Source organism: Entelurus aequoreus, linkage group LG16 (genome assembly GCF_033978785.1).
Source record: "Entelurus aequoreus isolate RoL-2023_Sb linkage group LG16, RoL_Eaeq_v1.1, whole genome shotgun sequence".
NCBI lineage: Eukaryota > Metazoa > Chordata > Actinopteri > Syngnathiformes > Syngnathidae > Entelurus > Entelurus aequoreus.
This window is the reverse complement of record NC_084746.1, coordinates 23,338,861-23,360,228: the sequence shown is the minus strand read 5'-3', so window position 1 is coordinate 23,360,228 and position 21,368 is coordinate 23,338,861. Positions and strand designations below refer to the sequence as shown.

The 21,368-nt window shown below is 37.2% G+C and overlaps 1 protein-coding gene across 5 annotated transcripts in view; it reads left to right on the top strand.

Annotated features, from left to right (window-relative positions):
• The window catches only part of ndrg4 (NDRG family member 4), a 98,876-nt gene that overhangs the window by 64,633 nt on the left and 12,875 nt on the right, over window positions 1-21,368 (top strand). For all 5 annotated transcript variants that reach the window (XM_062022418.1, XM_062022417.1, XM_062022419.1 and 2 more), the window contains 8 exons: window positions 7,511-7,631; window positions 7,723-7,785; window positions 11,207-11,267; window positions 11,354-11,440; window positions 11,542-11,598; window positions 13,497-13,600; window positions 13,902-13,958; window positions 16,261-16,312. In XM_062022418.1, coding sequence (XP_061878402.1) covers window positions 7,511-7,631; window positions 7,723-7,785; window positions 11,207-11,267; window positions 11,354-11,440; window positions 11,542-11,598; window positions 13,497-13,600; window positions 13,902-13,958; window positions 16,261-16,312 — 602 coding nt within the window. The remainder of the gene's footprint in view (window positions 1-7,510; window positions 7,632-7,722; window positions 7,786-11,206; window positions 11,268-11,353; window positions 11,441-11,541; window positions 11,599-13,496; window positions 13,601-13,901; window positions 13,959-16,260; window positions 16,313-21,368) is intronic.

The window sequence follows — 21,368 nt, the reverse complement described above, 5'->3', positions numbered from 1 at the left end:
ACTACATCTGTAAGTGCAAGTTAAAACTCTCCTATGCAAAGCCAAAGCCATTTATCAACAACACCCAGAAACTGTACATCAAGCAAGAATGGGAAAATAATTCCACTTGAAAAGCTTCAAAAATGGGTCTCCTCAGTTCTCAAACGTTTACTGAGTGTTGTTAAAAGGAAAGGCCATGTAACACAGTGGTAAAAATGCCCCGGTGCCAACTTTTTTGCAATGTGTTGCTGCCATTAAATTCTAAGTTAATGATTATTTGCAAAAAAAAAAAAGAAAGATGTTTCTTAGTTCGAACATTAAATATCTTCTTTGCAGTCTATTCAATTGAATATAAGTTGAAAAAGATTTTGAAATCATTGTATTCTAGCTTTATCTACGATTTACACAACGTGCTAACTTCACTGGTTTTGGGTTTTGTACATATGAATATTATACACATTTAAAGTCTTTATAAGCCACTAAGTCACACAGTAAGTCTTTTTTGACCAACTATAGGACCGAAGGACTATTGCAGATCTTTTGGGACTTTTGGGGAAGATGGTCCTCAGCGGTCTTTCTCAAGTATCCACGCTGATGCCTGACAGTTTCATGTCCTTTCTGCAGACATCTCTACAGGGTTCAGCCCTACATGAAGAAAAGATGAGGATAAAGTAGAGAAGCAGATCAAAAAAGGAGAAAGTAGGTCATGGAGTCAGTAAAAGTGCAGACTGTGAGCCGCTGACGCATAATTCAGCAAGTGAAATTTCTCTGTATGCAACATCAGTGTTCTTGTGTATCTCATTAAACGCAACAAACTACATAACCTTGAAGCAATAATGTACAATGTTCCCCTGCCTACTCTTGTTTTATCTGTATTGCAGATGTGCTAATTAGTAGACTTAATTAACGCTGCTCACCTCAAGCCTAAAGAATGTTGTTTGATGCTCTCACAGAGGCTGACATACACAGGCTGGAAAGTAGGCCAACCACAGAGGAGGGAGGGAAGACATCTTTTAAACATCCACTTATTGCCGCAATGTAAGCTGGAAATATTCAACAGAGATTAATTTGAAGGGACAATTCTTTTTTTTTTATAAAACAATAATTACTATTTGTGACAGTGTGTCTATATCTGAAAAAAAAAAAAAACAAGATTAGCAGGCTACACGCGTTATCTTGACTTGACTTTTGAACAAAAAATCATGAAGAACAAAAACATAGGGGGCATCGGATTATAAGGCACACTGCCGATGAGCGGGTCTATTCAGGTCTTTTTTTATACAAAAGGCGCACCGGATTATAAGGCGCATTAAAGGGGTTATATTATATTTTTTTTTTTATAATGTAAAACACTTCCTTGTGGTCTACATAACATGTAATGGTGGTTCTTTGGTCAAAATGTTGCATAAATTATGTTTTACAGATCATCTTTAAGTCGCTTCCGGATGCGCCGTTTTGTGGGCGGTCTTATTTACGTGCCTCACCTTCAACAGCGTCTTCTCTCCGTCATCTTTGTTGTAGCGGTGTAGCGTGCAAGGACAGGAGTAGAAGAAGTGTCAAAACATGGAGCTAACTGTTTTAATAACATTCAGACTTTACTTCAATCAATAACGGAGCAGCATCGACTCATCCGGAAACAACAACAACGTCGGAAATATGTCCCGTGAAAAACCGTCTGACCAGAACTCTCTAATAACTAAAGTTCCTTGGGAGAATAATGTGAACTCACTACACCGGTATGTTTTAGCACTTTCATTGCGAGTTTACTGACAAATATAAGTAAGAACTTTACACTACTTTATATTAGAAAAGGCAACAGCGGAGGATGAATGTCCCATGACAAGAAGATAGAGAAAAAGAAGAAGCTTATCGACTACGGGGTTGGTACGGACTACACAGGCGGACGCGTGCAAATTTTCAGGATTTATGCAGATCCCAAATACAGATCAGCAGGTACCAGACGGTAAGAAAAGTTGCTTTTGCATAATATTGCGAAACAAAACGCCAGATAATATGTCTTACCTTATACACACACCATAATAATACTCGTATGTTGAAGCACAGTACAATCCATCAAGCGGTGCGGCTTCATAGCTTACCAAAGTCGTACAAATTTATTTTTTTAGATTTTTGAGCGCCGTGTGTAATGTTCTATATTTTCAATGGAACATATACAATGTCGGTGTTGTTTACTTGAGTCATATTGCAGTCTACACGTATCTCTTATGTTTGACTGCCATCTAATGGTCACACCTATCATTAAACCATGTACCAAATAAAAAAGCTTCGAGGTCGGTGAGCACAACCAAAATTATTCCGTACATTAGGCGCACTGTCGAGTTTTGAGAAAATGAAAGGATTTCTAGTGCGCCTTATAGTCCGAAAAATACGGTTTATAAGACAAGGAAATACTCATGTAGGGAGGAGATGATCAAGCCTTTGTAACCTGCCTGGTCCAGCCCCTTCTTTTGCACCCATGACTTTGATCCAGATTTACCTAAATTGGAGATGAGCGTGTTAGTCATTAAGCTGAAAGCAAGCGCTGTTGGTGTCCAATGGAAGGGAGTGAGGTGTCAGGAAGTGAGGACTATCAAAGTACACTTGGCACAGGTGCACTGACTGGCCTACATTGATATTGCAACCATCTTCTTTGTTTATATTATTATATCCATCCATTTTCTACCGCTTGTACCTCTCAGCGCTGCGGGGAATCAGATTTTTCAGTTACTGAACATTCAGAATATTTAGAGGACTTCATATTTCCCATAAAGTACTCGGTAAAAGTTAGGGACAGGATGGCGTCTACTCAGTAATCAAATACAGTGCAGCCTTTGGCTAGCAGGAGTCATGGCTTGTGACCGTGCCAAGAAGAAACCAGAGCTTAAAAACCATATTTTGTGGTTGAAGTTTCCTGTTTGGGAGAACTTGGACTTCCTGGTGGAATACGTAAACAAAGACATGAAATATGTTAACAAAGCTGTGAAATACATTAACAAACATGTAAAATACATGAACAATAAATGTCAAATATTTTACCAAAGACATGAAATACGTTAACGAAGAAGTAAAATTCATTAACAAAGAGGTGAAATACGTGAACAAAAACCTAAACTACATAAAGAAGTGTAATACTTTAAAGATGTAAAATACGTAAACAGAGAAAACAAAAGCATTAGACGTTATAAATGTGAACAAAAATATGAAATACAATAAACTAGTGTTGTCCCGATACCAATATTTTGGTACCGGTACCGATACCAACATTTCGATACTTTTCGTTATTTTTCGATACGTTTCTAAATAAAGGCTTTTTTGGCTTTATTTTAACAAAAAACTTACGGTACATTAAACATATGTTTCTTATTGCAATTGTGTTCTTAAATAAAATAGTGAACATACTAGACAACTTGTCTTTTAGTAGTAAGTAAGCAAACAAAGGCTCCTAATTAGTCTGCTGACGTATGCAGTAACATATTGTGTAATTTATCATTCTATTATTTTGCCAACATTATTAAGGACAAGTGGTAGAAAAATTCTTTAGGTTTTTTTGTAAACAGGCTAACAATATATTAGTTTTTTTCATAATAATTTACCGTAAGCAAAAGCAGTCATCAACTGTAAAATTAATGGATTCAATCAATCAATCAATGTTTATTTATATAGCCCTAAATCACAAGTGTCTCAAAGGGCTGTACAAGCCACAACGACATCCTCGGTACAGAGCCCACATACGGATTCAACGTCAACATACTGTAATGTCCTATACATCGTGACTGTATTTTTTTTTACGGTAGATTCCTGGCAACCACAGCTGCTGGTATTTTACCGTAAATTGTGCAGACTTTTTATAAACAATGTAGGGTGAATGAATGATGGATTCTCAGTTCTCAATGAAAAGTGATTTTAGTGTCCAGAAAAGCTCAATGTAAATCCAACCCATCTTTATTATGATTAAAGTCGTGGACAACGTAAACAAAGACATGAAATATGTTAACGAAGACATTAAATATGTACAGAAATAAGAGAAATACATACACAAAGACGTAAAATATTTACAAAGAGATGTGCGTTATGTAAACAACGATGATAACTATTTAAACAAAGATGTACAATACATAATTGACAAAAAAACCAACATTCTAAACACTAGCAGAGGGAATCAGTGCCTGGGGCAGGGCCTTTTAAACCCAAATACTAAAGCTCATCACATCATGATTTAACAACATACACATGCCCGCCACAGCGGGGCTTACAAGCTTCAGCACCACGGAGAGCAACTAGGTCAATTTAGCTACTTTGGACACGAGAACAACAAAAACATTAGGCTACGTGGCCCCTAATAATGAAACAACACAAATTCAAAGTTGTTCAGTACGGGAAATTGTTTGCATATATATTATTTAAATTATCTTGAAAAAAAAAACAATACACAAACATTAAGAGAATGTCATACAGGAAACATGTTTGATGTTTGACTTAAATGCACAACATTTATTTACTTAAAGCTTAGAGTCGCCTCGGATTGAGTCATCACCGAAGACATTGGTGTTTAAAGTGACAAATGAGAAAGGAAGGGAGTTGCCAGGCTGTGTATTTAATCCCCAAGTACGAAAAGGGAGGAAGATTGTGTGTGTCGCCGTAGAGAAAGTGAGAAACAGTTAGTCGTTTATATGGGCACGGACTAAGGAACTGTTTTGACACCGTTGTATTTTGAAGTCAAATTAACTAGCGGGTACACCAGTGGGTCTTCCCACTCATCTTCAGTGTTGGGTTAGTTACTGAAAACCAGTAACTAGTTACAGTTACTAGTTACTTTGTTTCAAAAGTAACTCAGTTACTAACTCAGTTACTTACACCAAAAAGTAATGCGTTACTGTGAAAAGTAACTATTTAGTTACTTTTTTTTTCTTCTTTTTTTTTAAAGCTCCCATTAATGCCCTTTTAGCCTTCATTTCAGTACTGTTATTGCAGTGGATAATAATACAATGTGTTGATCAACTTGACATGCATTTGCATCACTGAACTCTGCTAAGCAATGTGGTCTACATACAACACACAAAGACAAAGATATGTTTCAAAGGGCCAATTTGTTTCAGGCCAGAACAAATTGACAAAACTATTTTAAATAGCTGCAACATAACATACATAAGTAACAAACAGCATAATAACAACATAGCTGTAAACCAAGGAAGTACTCTAACTTTAACTTTACATACCAAAGCCTAACCAGGTGTTTTTTCTCTCAAGGAATTCTGAAATAAAATCATGTCTGAAGCCCAGAACACTCTACACATTTCCCCAGTTTTAGTTTAGAGATAAGGAAAGATTGGCCTGGCCCACTAGCATCCCTATTTTTGTTTGTGAACTTTATAGTCTATACATTTAGAGTGATGTGATAATCAAACACCCTAGAAGTCTAGAAATAAAGAGTATCTAAGAGAATTGACAGAGTGTGTGTACTATAATTCATAATAACATTGATTCTGATTCAATATTATGTTTTGAGCAATGACAGTTTGAAATAAAAAAAAAACAGCTTTGTTTTATTAGTCAACATTGCAACTCTTTCTAAATTACATTTCACCTTTAAGCTCTTTTATTTCAATTTTGTTATGTTTTTGTTTATTGTAATAGTATTTTTAGAATGTGCTGTGGGCCTTTAAAACATTAGCTGTGGGCCGCAAATGGCCTCCGGTGCACACTTTTGACACCCCTGCTATAGATAATAAAAAATTAAATCTGATAAATCTATTGATAAAAAGCTGAGCCTGGCGACGCATGCGTGTTAACAACTCTCTCGCTCTCTCTGTCTCCGCCCCTCACTCACGAATGCTGCTGCGCGCACCCCTCCCCTCCCTCCCTCCCCACACCCAGACACACACACAGCGCCCCTCCGCTTGTGACACAAGAGATTCAGAAGAACGACACCGTAGCGCTGCAATAAAACACACTCAGATCTTCTGTTTCTAGCCGATACTACATAAAAAATGACGTAAAATAACGCAGTAACGCATCATGTAGTAACGGTAACTGAGTTATTGAATATAAAAAATAACGCGTTAGATTACTAGTTACCGCCGAAACTAACTGCGTTACAGTAACGCGTTACTTTGTAACGCGTTACTGTAACGCCGTTAGTCCCAACACTGCTCATCTTTGCACTGACGTGTGCATTGATCTGATCACTGACAATATGACAACACACCTTTCAGATCACCATCCGCCTTCAAGGTAAGGGAACGTGTTCCCTCAAATAAATACCGTGATTATTTTTGTTTATACATCATTAATGCGATATTTCTTTAGGATTAATGTGTTAACTTTTGACAGCTCTACCCAAAATGACCCAAATCTTAAAATTGAGGTACATACTGAAATGTGATTATGTCGTACAGTAACACTCCTATTTCTTGACGTCATTACTGCCTTACTGTTACAATATACATCAATACACTGCATATTCATCCATCCATCCATCCATTTACTACCGCTTGTCCCAAAACCCAAAACCAGTGAAGTTGGCACGTTGTGTAAATCGTAAATAAAAACAGAATACAATGATTTGCAAATCCTTTTCATCTTATATTCAATTGAATACACTGCAAAGACAAGATATTTAATGTTCGAACTGAGACATTTTTTAACTTGAACACTTGAACACTATGCATCAGTCCATCTTAGATGAGCTCGGGCCCAGCGAAGCCGGCAGCGTTTCTGGGTGTTGTTGATAAATGCCTTTCGCTTTGCATAGTAGAGTTTTAACTTGCACTTACAGATGTAGCGACGGACTGTAGTTACTGACAGTGGTTTTCTGAAGTGTTCCTGAACCCATGTGGTGATATCCTTTACACACTGATGTCGCTTTTTGATGCAGTACCGCTTAAGGGATATCCCTTATGTGCAGTGATTTCTCCAGATTCTCTGAACCTTTTGATGATATTACGGACCATAGATGGTGAAATCCCTAAATTCCTTGCAATAGCTCATTTAGAAATTTTGTTCTTAAACTGTTCGACAATTTGTTCACGCATTTGTTCACAAAATGGTGACGCTCACCCCATCCTTGTTTGTGAATGACTGAGCATTTCATGGAAGCTACTTTTATATCCAATCATGGCACCCACCTGTTCTCAATTAGCCTGTTCACCTGTGGGATGTTCCAAATAAGTGTTTGATGAGCATTCCTCAACTTTCTCAGTCTTTTTTGCCACGTGTGCCAGCTGTTTTGAAACATGTTGCAGGCATCAAATTCCAAATGAGCTATTATTTGCAAAAAATAACAAAGTTTTCCAGTTCGAACGTTAAGTATCTTGTCTTTGCATTCTATTCAATTGAGTATAGGTTGAAAAGGATTTGCAAATCATTGTATTCTGTTTTTATTTACGATTTACACACACGACGTGCCAACTTCACTGGTTTTGGGGTTTGTACATGGTCTTAAAGGAACAGGGGTGAGATCATTTTCTTGTGTCAATTATTCTGCACACGTCATACTTCAACGCACGTCGTTTCCATGTTTTCTATCTTGCAGACAAGCTGTGCTTCAACACTTTCTTCAGTAATGAGGACATGCAGGAGATCACCAAGCACTTTGTGGTTTGCCACGTTGACGCCCCGGGACAGCAGATTGGAGCATCGCAGTTCCCGCAAGGGTATGAAGCAACGGATGTGTATTACTGTAATATTCATATCTGCGGTACACTTTCATGTCATCCAATATATTAATCAGTCTTTTCTGTACAGGCACCAGTATCAAACTATGGACCAGTTGGCTGCCATGTTACCTACTGTGGTGCAGCACTTTGGGTAAGTTCAAACATCACACTCAGTTCTTGATCCAATCAGTGGAGACATTACTAGGATGTTGTGTCCTCTTTTTGCAAAAAAAACATACTGGATTTCCTTTAATACACTCTAATAGTAATATTAATACTCTAATACACAGCACATATGCTCTAATACATTCTAATATACAGTATAAATACTTTAATATACAGTACATATACTCGAATACAGTGTACAGTACATACACTGTAATATATAATACATATACTCTAATACAATCCAATATACAGTATATATCCACTTTAATATACAGTGCACGTACCCTAAGCACACTAATTTACAGTATATATATAAATATATACTCTAATAAACTGTAATATACAGTGTAATAAACTATAATATATGCATATACTCTATTATACAATATAGTTACTCTAATGAACTGTAATGTACAGTGTATATATATATACACTTCCGTTCAAAAGTTTGGGGTCACCCAAACAATTTTGTGGAATAGCCTTCATTTCTAAGAACAAGAATAGACTGTCGAGTTTCAGATGAAAGTTCTCTTTTTCTGGCCATTTTGAGCGTTTAATTGACCCCACAAATGTGATGCTCCAGAAACTCAATCTGCTCAAAGGAAGGTCAGTTTTGTAGCTTCTGTAACGAGCTAAACTGTTTTCAGATGTGTGAACATGATTGCACAAGGGTTTTCTAATCATCAATTAGCCTTCTGAGCCAATGAGCAAACACATTGTACCATTAGAACACTGGAGTGATAGTTGCTGGAAATGGGCCTCTATACACCTATGTAGATATTGCATCAAAAACCAGACATTTGCAGCTAGAATAGTCATTTACCACATTAGCAATGTATAGAGTGTATTTCCTTAAAGTTAAGACTAGTTTAAAGTTATCTTTATGGAAAAGTACAGTGCTTTTCCTTCAAAAATAAGAACATTTCAATGTGACCCCAAACTTTTGAACGGTAGTGTATATATTTCTCAACCACTGTTGGACCGTGAGCGTCCCCTAGAGGACCGCCAACAAATATATTTGTCTCAGTTGTAGTCCATATGGTGTGCAGCGGTACTCAGTTGTTATAGACTTTTCTCCCACTTGTGGCACTGATAACAATCTCAAACAGAAGAAGTCTGTATTTAAAGTCATAGAGAAGTTTTTTTTAAAGGGGAACTGCACTGTTTTTGAAATTTTGCCCATGGTTCTCTATTATTATAAAAGATATGACGGCGGATATGTATATATTTTTTAATGCATTCTAACTCGTAAATAAACGTAAATAAAAGTCCGCTTACAGCGGAGCCAATGGGAGGTCCTCTCTTCTGCCCATAAAACCCAATAAAAAAACATCCAAAAAGCACCAACAATACTCCATTTACTTTTCGCGACTTGAATATTAACCAAGTATTAATGATATTGTTATTATAAGCGCTAACGCAGACAAACTATTTATAGCGGCGCCATGATCACTAGCGTGTGTGCCTATATTTACATCATCGAGTGATAAGCTGCTTCCTCTGCTGGTGAAACTTTATTGTAGATCATAAACCATGTCTCTCACCTTGATAGTAGAAAGACCAGGATGTAACCCCACATGTTGGTACACTTTGACAGCCAATTTACACCCGGATATTCCGAGAATGACACAAAATGACGCTTGGTTCCATGTAGTCATTTTCCACCTAAAAAGTGAATATTAATATAACAAGATTCTATTCGTCGGCATCCTAATGACAGCTGACCTTATACAGTAAGTGATGTTATATTATGTGTGCTGGTTCTCATGAAGTCTGCAGTGAGTCTCAGTTATGTAGTGGCAAAAGAAAAAGCGAACATTGGGATGCCTTTTTAAAATTAATGCACCACGTATGCTTAAAATGATCAAAATACGTAAATATTAAATGTTATTATAAATGTATATAAAACCTGATTGAGGTGTTTGGATCTTTTTTTAAGGGCTTTTATAGGCTTTTATATCTAGTGTAACACCTCCATTGTAAGTGGACTTTTGATCACATTTATTTAATACTAGAATGCATAGAAAAAGAGAAATATATAAAGTTAAAGTTAAAGTCCCAACAATAGTCACACACACTAGGTGTGGTGAAATTACCCTCTGCATCTGACCCATTCCCATGTTCACCCCCTGGGAGTTGAGGGGAGCAGTGAGCAGCAGCAGTGGCCACGCTCAGGAATCATTTGGTGATTTAACCCCCAAGTCCATCCCTTGATGCTGAGTGCGAAGCAGGGAGGTAATGGGTCCCATTTTTATAGTCTTTGGTATGACTCGGCCAGGTTTTGAACTCACAACCTACCAGTCTCAGGGTGGACACTCTAACCACAAGGTATTTATATATATATATATATATATATATATATATATATATATATATATATATATATATATATATATATATATATATACATATATATATATATATATATATATATATATATATATATATATATATATATATATATATATATATATATATATATATATATATATATATATATATATATATGTTCTTATCTTACATAAAAATTGTGAATGATAGGCAAAATTCCTAAAAAAAATGAGCAGTTCCCCTTTAAGCTGGATTTTCCTGTGACAGTTTAGTTAACACCTGTATTATTGATTTAGTTGTTCGTTTTAGCACTAAATATTTGATTGACATTAACGAGTGCCATACTGTAATAGTGATGCGAGAAAATAATATAAGTCTAGTTTTTTAAATTATGTTTTTTTATTTCTACAATCGGGTCTTCGTAATTATTTTTAGGCATAGCAACCATAACATAACTTAAAAGAACACAAACTAATGCGATCTGATTAAAATCAAGAGGGAGATGACTGTTAGGATCAGTGTTAATATTTGAGTGGGCCCCTACTCTAATTATTAAATTATATATACTGTATATTAGATGTATACACTCTAGTTATTAGAGTGTATCTATACTGTTTATTAACGAATATATACTGTATATGATATTATGATCAGATCAGGTCACTGGTCAGGTCAGTGGTCAGTATACCAGTGCAAAGATGAATGAGGAGACTCTCAAAAATACACCTGGATGGGACTTTCGATAAAACCAAGGTCATTGGCATATCTTGCAGCCCTTATCAACAAAGCACAACACGTTTAAAATACCATCTTAAAAGGAAAACACAGTTTCTGAGGCAGACACCAGCAAGAATGCTACTAATACTTCGATGACAAGGAGTAGACAACAAACAACACTGGCGGAGTATATCTGCGGCAATTGTGTCCAAAAAGTTAAGTTCAGCAACGTTTTTAAAGCAACTGCGATTAATCACGATTATTCCAAATTCAAAAGTGTGATAAATCTATTTTAAAAATGTAATCATTTGACAGGACTCATTTTAAATATACTTACTATATTGAATGTATCTTAGATTCAAGAGTATCGTTGGGATTGGAGTTGGAGCTGGATCATACATCCTGGCCAAATTTGCGGTAAGTAGTTTAGGGTTAGGTTAACCCTAAAAGTATTTTTTTTAGGTTGCCAGCCAATAAATAATACCATCTTAAAAAATGTTTAGCTGATGTTCCCTGACCTGGTGGAGGGTTTGGTTCTGCTCAACATCGATCCCAATGGTAAAGGCTGGATTGACTGGGCAGCATCCAAGGTATCTGACAAGGTTTTCTACGTTTTAGTGACCATGGTGTTTCACCTAAAGACCATTCCACTATATTTAGTTCTGTTGTTTCCTTGTACGTTTTTACGCAGCTTTCAGGACTGACGAGCACCCTGCCAGATACAGTATTGCCACATCTTTTCAGTCAGGTATGTTAAACGCGGTGGAACACACTTTTACCCCTGATTTCCAGCGGCTGAATAGCGGCCAATGAACGATGTGTTTTCATTCTAGTCAATGTGTCAGTTTCCACGACCTGTAAATGTACCGAGCACGGCTCCGGCACAGCTCAGCCAGTCCGCAGCTGAGACAAAATACATTCTCCGGTTTGTTTTTATAATTAAATATTACGTGTGGATTGTATTTTACACACTGAAATTTCGTGATGGATGGGGACAGACCTGAAGTCAACTTGTCAAAGTTTTTCAGACTTTATTTTACACCATTGACACGATGGATGAGGAAATGCTCATTTTTGGAGAAAGTGTTACAGGCATATCCTGAGACAGCTATTTTAGGGCCTCGTGTGAATTATGACCTGACACGGGGGTGGTAGAAGCAGGGGAGTGGTTAGCGGGAATTCAATAAGAAGTGTGTGCATAGCTCACCAGAGATGTTGTGACTGCTGTGTGGTTGCTTGCTACAAATACAACAATAAAGTAGTCTTTCTGCAAGGCAAACATATCGTCTTTTCCACAAGTCAAGTCAAGTCAGTGCCATCATAGACACTGCCAGTGGGTATCGATGAACGGCGAAAACGTGCCACAACTGTTTCGCATCCAGTGAAAATACTAGATGTGATTATGTCAATGCCTCTCTGACTGGATGACTCACGTTGACAAAGGCCAGAACTGGGCAAAATGCGGCCCATTAAGATTTTCAATCCGGCCCGCCGGACGTTCTACATCATTTATTTAGACCTTTAACATTAAAACAGTAGCTGCCATTATGAAGTGCAGTGCTGTTTTTAAATGACCGTAAGTCTTAAACTATAGAAAGTATTTCAATGGTTGAAATCTGCACTTTTGAGTGTTATAGGAGTTATTACGGTAATCTACCTCACAGCAGCTCAGAGGAAGAACAAAGAAGAGTGGGCGGGGTTTGTTTTCAGAGCAGCCAGCCCGAAACGCCTGTGTCAGGAACAGATATGGCAGCACATTTTTATAACAAATGTCTGCATAAAAATGATAATATATCATATTGTAGGTGTTTATTACACTTTGCATTCATATTTAGCTGTTTGTTAAATTTTTGTTGTGTTTTGCTTGATTGTAAAATAGAATAGAATAGAAAGTACTTTATTAATCCCTGAGGGAAATTCAGCACCACAGTTCGCTCACAATAGACAATAATAATAATAAAAAATGTAATATATATATAATATATTATGTACATAATATATATAATATATGAATAATATAAATATATTCTACATATATTCTACATTTATGTGCAGTCAAGGAACATATGCATTATACAGTCTGATGGCTGTCGGTATGAAGGACCTCCTGTGTCGTTCCGTGTTGCATTTTGGGAGTCTGATGTGTATGGAGGAGCTGGTCTGAGAAGTAAAAGAGGAGTGATGTTCATATGTTGTTAATATTCAGTGTTTTATTGTTCTTAGTTTATATTTTAAATCCCACTTTCTTTATTTAAATGTACATTTAGGGTCTTCCATTCAGTAAAAAACTGTAAAACTCCAAAACTTTTTTAGAATTCTATCAGACATTGTGACTTTTGGTATAAAGGGATCCAAACACACATACTGTACAGCAGATTGTTACAGATTTTACAGCTAAATGTGTATTTATAATTTATAAACACATACACATTGGCCCATTTTTCTCTCAATGTGGCCCCCGAGTCAAAATATTTGCCGAGCTCTGACGTAAGCGGTTGTCAACATAAGCCAAACCACTCGTTGCTTTCCCATTTAGAGTACTTGGGACTTTGTCCGTATCGGATAAAAACAATTAGCTTTTATGTCACTTGTTAGTTAGTAGCTTTTCAGTGATGACAAAAAGCCCTCATGTTTATTTGTGAACAGGAGGAACTGATGAACAACACAGAGCTGGTGCAGAGCTATCGGCAACAGATCAACAACAGCCTCAACCAGTTCAACCTGCAGCTGTTCTGGAGCATGTATAACAGGTGAAATAATTCTCTCTTTATATCGTTTTGTAACTGACATGAAATACTTGAAGATGAAATATTTTGCCAAACTCAATGCTTCTTGACTAGCTACAGCGTGGATGAGCGACGTCACACAGTACAGTAGTATCTCAACCTACAAGCCCGATCGTTCCACGACCAAACTTAGAACTTAGGACACTCGTAATGGAATGCATGCAACTATAGACATGGAGTGTGTCAAATAAAAACTGGGTTGGTTGTCAAAGTGTATTTTTCCCTGAACATAGACTGAACACAATGTTGATATTATCTTTTTCAGCCGTAGGGACTTGGAGATGAACCGCAGTGGGACTGTACTTAATGCCAAAACCCTGAAGTAAGTCTACAAACACACTATGTTTACATACACTAAATAATAGGAATAATTGCATGAATGTGGTTGAAAGCAGCTTTTAAAACAAAGTAATTTGATTGTTTTGTTCTGTTTAAGGATTAAATTAACACATGTAAGCAATGGGTTGGTTGCTAAAGAAGCCAAATCAATACTTTTTAAATGGTGCCGCTGCTTAAACCATCGGCATAAGGGTACAAACATCACCGGAAAAACAGAAGATTAATGTTCCGTTATTTCGACTAATTTACATTGTGTGTAATTTGTTGTGAGTTTATGCACTGTGTTGGTTTTGTTCTTTGAACAAGGTGATGTTCATACACGGTTCACTTTGTGCACCAGTAAAAAAACATGGTAACACTTTAGTATGGGGAACATATTCACCATTAATTAGTTGCTTATTAACATGCAAATTAGTAACATATTGGCTCTTAACTAGTCATTATTAAGTACTTATTAATGCCTTATTCGGCATGGCCTTATTATAACCCTAACCCTCTAACCCTGGCCCTAACCTTCTAACCCTAACCCTAACCAAATAACTCTAAATTAAGTCTTTGTTACTTAGAATATGTTCCCCTAGTGTCCAAAAAACTCTAAATTATGTCTTTGTTACTTAAAATATGTTCCCCGTACTAAAGTGTTACCAAAAATATATAACTTTGTCTTGAATTTGAAAAAAAACAACATTTTATTTTTCACTAAAGAAGGGTTCGGTGAATGCGCATATGAAACTGGTGGGGTTCGGTACCTCCAACAAGGTTAAGAACCACTGGTCCACACATTGCAAATAGCCAAAATGTGCGGGGAAGTGGCAAGCATTGGAAAAAGGTGCAGGGATTGGTAAACGTTGCATGAATTTGTGAGTTTACCTTCTCAGTGGCCTTGTGTTTGGAGTGTCCGCCCTGAGACTGGAAGGTCGTGAGTTCAAACCCCGGCCAAGTCATACCAAAGACTATAAAAATGGGACCCATTACCTCCCTGCTTGGCACTCAGCATCAAGGGTTGGAATTGGGGGTTGAATCACCAAAATGATTCCCGAGCGCGACCACCGCTGCTGCTCACTGCTCCCCTCACCTCCCAGGGGGTGAACATGGGGATGGGTCAATTGCAGAGGATAATTTCACCACACTTAGTGTGTGTGTGACTATCGTTGGGACTTTAACTTTAACTTTACGTCATTGCAAATTCCAGGAGTGAAATGACTGCGGGGAATAATTCAATAAAGTGATAATCATGTAATCCTACAATACCGTGAGACACAGCCATTGGATGTATTTAGTAACTAGCGCTAATAACATGCACTGAACACATTCATCAGGAGCATCAACATCTCCTACCAGACCAATGACTGCCAACGCTAAACTAAAACAGTTAATGCTGCTCTCTCTTGCTGACTTTATCACACTTAACCTTTCTTTATTTTCGATGTCGTTGTGGCTTGTACAGCCCTTTGAGACACTAGTGATTTAGGGCTATATAAATAAACATTGATTGACTGATTGATTGATGACTATTTACATTGTAGATTGTCACTGAAGGCATCAAAACTATGAATGAACACATGTGCAGTTATGTACTTAACAAAAAAAGGTGAAATAACTGCAAACATGTTTTATAGTCTAGTTTCTTCAAAATAGACACTTTTTGCTCTGATTACTGCATTGCACACTCTTGGCATTCTCTTAATGAGCTTCAAGAGGTATAGTCACCGGAATTGGTTTTCACTTCACAGGTGTCATAATTGTGATGCCTTCAGTGACAATCTACAATGTAAATAGTCTTGAAAATAAAGAAAACACATTGAAATGAGAAGGTGTGTCCAAACTTTTGGCCTGTACTGTACTCACACACTCGGATCTCATAAAGTATCTCTCAGTGGCATGCGCGGCTACTTCCTATTACTTCTGTATTATTGATAGTATTTATTACTAACCCTAACCGATGTCTGTCATTTAAAACGTTGTATGTAGGCAATCCTACGTAAGCCAACCACAACCACAAGAAGCAAAATAAATTTAATCGAAAACAGTATTAAAACCTCAACATGATACACAAACATGTCATCCTTTTTGTAAAAGTAACAGTTAGCTACTGGCCAAGGTTATAATTTAAATAAACAAAGAAAAGAGGGAACTTGAGCAGAATTTTGACTAACGCCTGCAGTCAACAAACTGTTTGACAGCTAAACTTGTTCTGGAAGCCTTAGATTGACATTTTATGTTACATGAATGGAGCATATGTTGACATTACTAATAAACACACATACATTTTGGTTGTGTTTTAGGTGTCCAGTTATGTTGGTTGTGGGAGACAACGCACCAGCAGAGGAGGGCGTGGTGAGTGAGAAATCGTTCTTCTCTTTTTTCTTTGTAAAGCACCTTGACTTCCTCTTCTTTACTCTGATACACCTTTTTTTAACTGCACCTTTAAAAGAACAGTACTGACAAAATAAATCCCAATTGATCATGTCAAAGCTTAAATAACAAAAGTAAATGGAGCAGTTTAATCAATGATTTGTTTCAATCCGAAGTCAGACTGAATTCAATGGAAGAGAAAAAAAAATGCAACCACATCACCTGATTATAACATACATGTCAGACATGTTTTACTTGTTGGTATCTGGAAATAGGTCATTGTTGTTCTGAAATTACAGCTGAGGGCCTTTGAGTAGAGATGGACTGATCGATCAGTATCAGACGATTTTGGTGAAAATGTACAAAACCATAAAGCGGGTGAAGTTGGCACATTGGGTAAATCGTAAATCCATCCATCCATTTTCTACCGCTTGTCCCTTTCGGGGTCGCGGGGGGTGCTGTAGCCTATCAATAAAAACAGAATACAACGATTTGCAAATCCTTTTCAACTTATATTCAGTTGAATAGACTGCAAAGACAGGATATTTAATGTTCGAACTGAGAAACGTAATTTTTTTGTGTGCAAATAATCATTAACTTAGAATTTAATGGCAGCAACACATTGCAAAAAAGTTGGCACAGGGGCATTTTTACCACTGTGTTACATGGCCTTTCCTTTTAACAACACTCAGTAAACGTTTGGCATTTTGTGACGTTTAGACGGTATTTTAACATACTTTGCGGATTGTATAGTGCAGCTGGGATAGGGTTAGACTCCAGCCCCTCCGTGACCCCGATAGGAACAAGCGGTAGAAAATGGATGGATGGATACTATGAAACACAATTAAACTTATAAAATCAACTTGTTTTTTTATTATACTGGTACTTTAGACTGCTATCCCAGGACCTTCCTGGAAAATGGCAGAACCATGGTTGGAAGTTATAAACATGAATCAATAATTATAATATTATATTAATTTCAGCATTCAAGTTAGCTTGCGATTAGCGCTCTAATTGTCAGCTAGCGATTACCAGCACAAGTTGTTGGCTAGCTATTAATGGCACAATACTGTGTTTTTTCCATTTATTTTGATAATACATAATAACCAGGTACCTTTAGGACCAGTTTAATTCAAAACACATTTCAAACAAGATATATAAGTAGGGGGTCCCCACTACATCTTTCCATCAGTTTAGGGGTCCTTGGCCTAGAAAAGATTGAAGACCCCTGCATAATGCGATTGCTTCTCCCTTGAGCAGATGAACGTTAGACCTTTGGGCGACAAGCGAAATATTCATTTAGAAATGAATCCAGGTCGCAGGTTTTTGTGCAGCCAAGATCAAATGCACCCAGAAAGCCGATGCAATAGAAAGATTAAAAATGTATTTGTCAGTTGAGTGTTATTACTGTACAATATGTCCTTATTTCACACACTAAGCCGTTCAGTCAAGCAGCCTATTTAAAACTTTTCAAACGCTCAACTTTCTACCCTTTTATGACCCTGTTTGCATGTCCATCTGTGTGTGGGTGCAGGATGTCTTTGTAAGCATTGTTTTTGGTGCCATATGGGCTTGTGTGTGCGGATATGCTGCTGTCCTTGGTAATCCCAGGGATGCAAACCCCTTAATAATATCTGCAGTCAGAAAGATGGGAGGCGGGACATTAAAAGACATTTTATTTGATCAGATATGACAGATGGAGGTCAGGCTTTGTTTCTCTCTGTGTGTGTGTGTGTGTGTGTGTGTGTGTGTGTGTGTGTGTGTGTGTGTGTGTGTGTGTGTGTGTGTGTGTGTGTGTGTGTGTGTGTGTGTGTTGATTTAGGTAAAAATCAGGGACATATTTCAGTCTGGGATGGCTTTCCATTTGGGGACAAACTTCACTGTCCCCAAATAAACTTACCTTTAATCATATTCTACCTAATCCAACAATCTTTTTGGTTTAGCAATTGTCAAAGTCCTTAAAAGTGACTTTTTTCAGATATTATGTTTGAGTGTGTGATGATCCATTGTCCGGATCATGTTTTGTTTCCCTTAGTTCTGTTTCAGCACCCCTGGGTTTGTGTTTCTTGGTTGTCATGGGTGCTGATTATTTTCACCTGCCTCTGATTAGTGTTCAAGATGCTCACCTGCTCCCAGGCACTATTCAGAGAATTATTTATTCCTGCCTTTCGTCACACAGGTGTAAAAGAAAGGGCATCTCTATCCTCCTTCAAAACCGCAATAAAAGTACACCTCCAGGCAACTTCAACCCTAAACTAACACCCTCTCCGGATTGTTAATGATCCAATATAAATAATCAAATGTAGATACTTTTTCTTATGCCTTCTGATATCTCTCTCTCTCTCTCTCTCTCTCTCTCTCTCTCTCTCTCTCTCTCTCTCTCTCTCTCTCTCTCTCTCTCTCTCTCTCTCTCTCTCTCTCTCTATGTCCACTACTTGCTGTACATATCCTACCAAGTCAGACCTACACTGTTTCAATGTTCATTTCTCTGTTCTCAATTGTTGATGACTGAAGTGATGATAACAACCAAACCTAACCCCCCCCCCCCCCCCGCCACCCCCCTACACACCCCGGATTGTAAATAATTCAATGTATATACCCTGATGATTATCTTGTGTGATGACTGTATTATGATGATAGTATATATCTGATAGTATGCATCTGTATCATGAATCAATTTAAGTGGACCCCGAATCAAACAAGTTGAAAAACTTATTCGGGTGTTACCATTTAGTGGTCAATTGTACGGAATATGTACTTCACTGTGCAACCTACTAATAAAAGTCTCAATCAATCAATCAAAATCAATCAATCAATCAAACCTGGCTGTCTTGTTTGTTATAAGCAACAAGTTAACGTTTGTGTATATCTTGCTTCTGGTGCCTATGCCTGTTTATCTTTTGACTCCTGTGCTAAGTTTCGCCTTAGCTCCCCGTGCTATAGGCGCGCTTGTTTGTATTTTTGAAGGATTTTTGAGAATAAATCATCATCTTACCTGCATCTTGCCTCCGGAGTTCCTGCTGCATCTTGGGGGAACGATCTGTGCATAAACATGCGACCCAAGCATAACAGAGTGTGTGTAATTTTCCACACTGCTCCTAGTGGAAGTCTGTTACACGGTAAAAAAGTCAATAGATTGTGTGTTAAAATACAAGCAGCTCAATTGCTAGAGTGTTACCATAAAAATAAAGCGGTACCTTTTTTTTTGTTTGCTTGTCTTTCATTTATAGTTATGTGCTCTTAAAACAACGACAATAGATTTAATAGAAAAAAAACCTGGCAGTTCAGTCACCATAATTTCACTGTAAAAAAAAAAAGTATTTAATTCTTGTTACTGTTATTTAATTACAGTAATTTGGTGTAAAAAAAACATTCATTTTACAGAAAAAATTCTGCCAGCTTTTTACTGTCAAATCTTCTACAGTGTTCTACATCATACACAATTATGACTGTATTTTCTGACTTAAAGAGGAACTGCACTTTATTATCGTTCAAAATCATTATGATAGACATGACGATGGATGTTATTTCATTTTTTTGTAATCTAAATATGAAATAAATATTTAATCAAAAATTGCCCTATTTTGCTTATAAAGTCCTTACAAAAACATCCAAACACCTCTATTAAGGTTTTATATACATAATGTAAGTATATATGTAATGTCGTAATGAGCACCTTTATAATAATATTTATTATTTCTGTATTTTGATCATTTTAAGCATAACACTGCACAGTCACAACATTCACTGAAGACTTCATGAGAGCCAACAAACATAATAAAGTATCACTTACTGTACAGGGTCTGCTGTCAATAGGATGCAGACTGCTGGGATGTTCATATTTTCCTATTTGGATGAAAAATGACTCATAATCCTCGCAAAGAAAAGGGGAGTGGAACCAAGCGTCTTCCGTGTCGTTTTCGCAATTTCCAGTCTAATTTGGCTGTCAAAGTGTACCAACTTGTCGGAATAGGTCCTCAGCCTTCTTCTATCCAGGTGAAAGGCATGATTTATGATCTACAATAAACTGCCAGGGAGCACGGAAGCGAGGAAACAGCTGACCACTCAATGTAAACATTACACAAGCTCCTGATCACGGTGCTTATAACAAAAATATCACTATTAATATTAAAGTCACAAAATGTTAATGGAATATTGTTGCCGCTTTTTGGATGTTTTTTATTATATTTTATTGGCGGAATAGAGGACCTCCCATTGGCTTTGCTGTAAGCGGACTTCTATTTACATGTATTTGCAATTTAGAATGCAATAAAAAAAATAAAAAAAACATCCCTCGTCATGTGTTTCATAATGATTGTGAACGATAGGCAAACCCCCCCCCCCCCCCCCCCCAAATAAACAGTTACCCCTTCAGTGTAACCCAAAAATTATTAAGTGTTGTCCTTGAAGTCAAGTGTTCTGTCATATGACTCCAAAGATGGCCTGTGTGTGTGTGTGTGTGTGTGTGTGTGTGTGTGTGTGTGTGTGTGTGTGTGTGTGTGTGTGTGTGTGTGTGTGTGTGTGTGTGTGTGTGTGTGTGTGTGTGTGTGTGTGTGTTTTCAGCCTATCGGAGTGACTCATTGCTGCAGCACACTGCAGTATCTGGGTCACTCACGTGGTGTCTCTGCCTTACACAACAGAACTTGTTTATGTCGACAGCAGACAGAGAATAGGATCCAGCTGAACCAATATAATGGTTTATTTACCAAAAGAACAATAACGCAACAGTCAGACAAAAAGTGATTTGCAAGAAAGATTTTCAGTTCCACCTAAGCTGTAATAACCATGTTATGTTGCTATATAACATTTAATGTCCCGGTTGTCCCAGAATACAATGACATGTTTAAAGGTGCAGTCAAAACCATTATTTATTACAACAAAAGAGAAGAAGCTCACCGGTGCAGCAAGACGCGAAAATTAAACATAATGTTAATAAACATACAGTATGTTAAATATAAGTTAGGTCAGGAAAAAAACACAGAGGCTATTTCATCCCTAAAAGGCTGTTTCACAGATTTTCCTGCTCTTCAGGGGATTT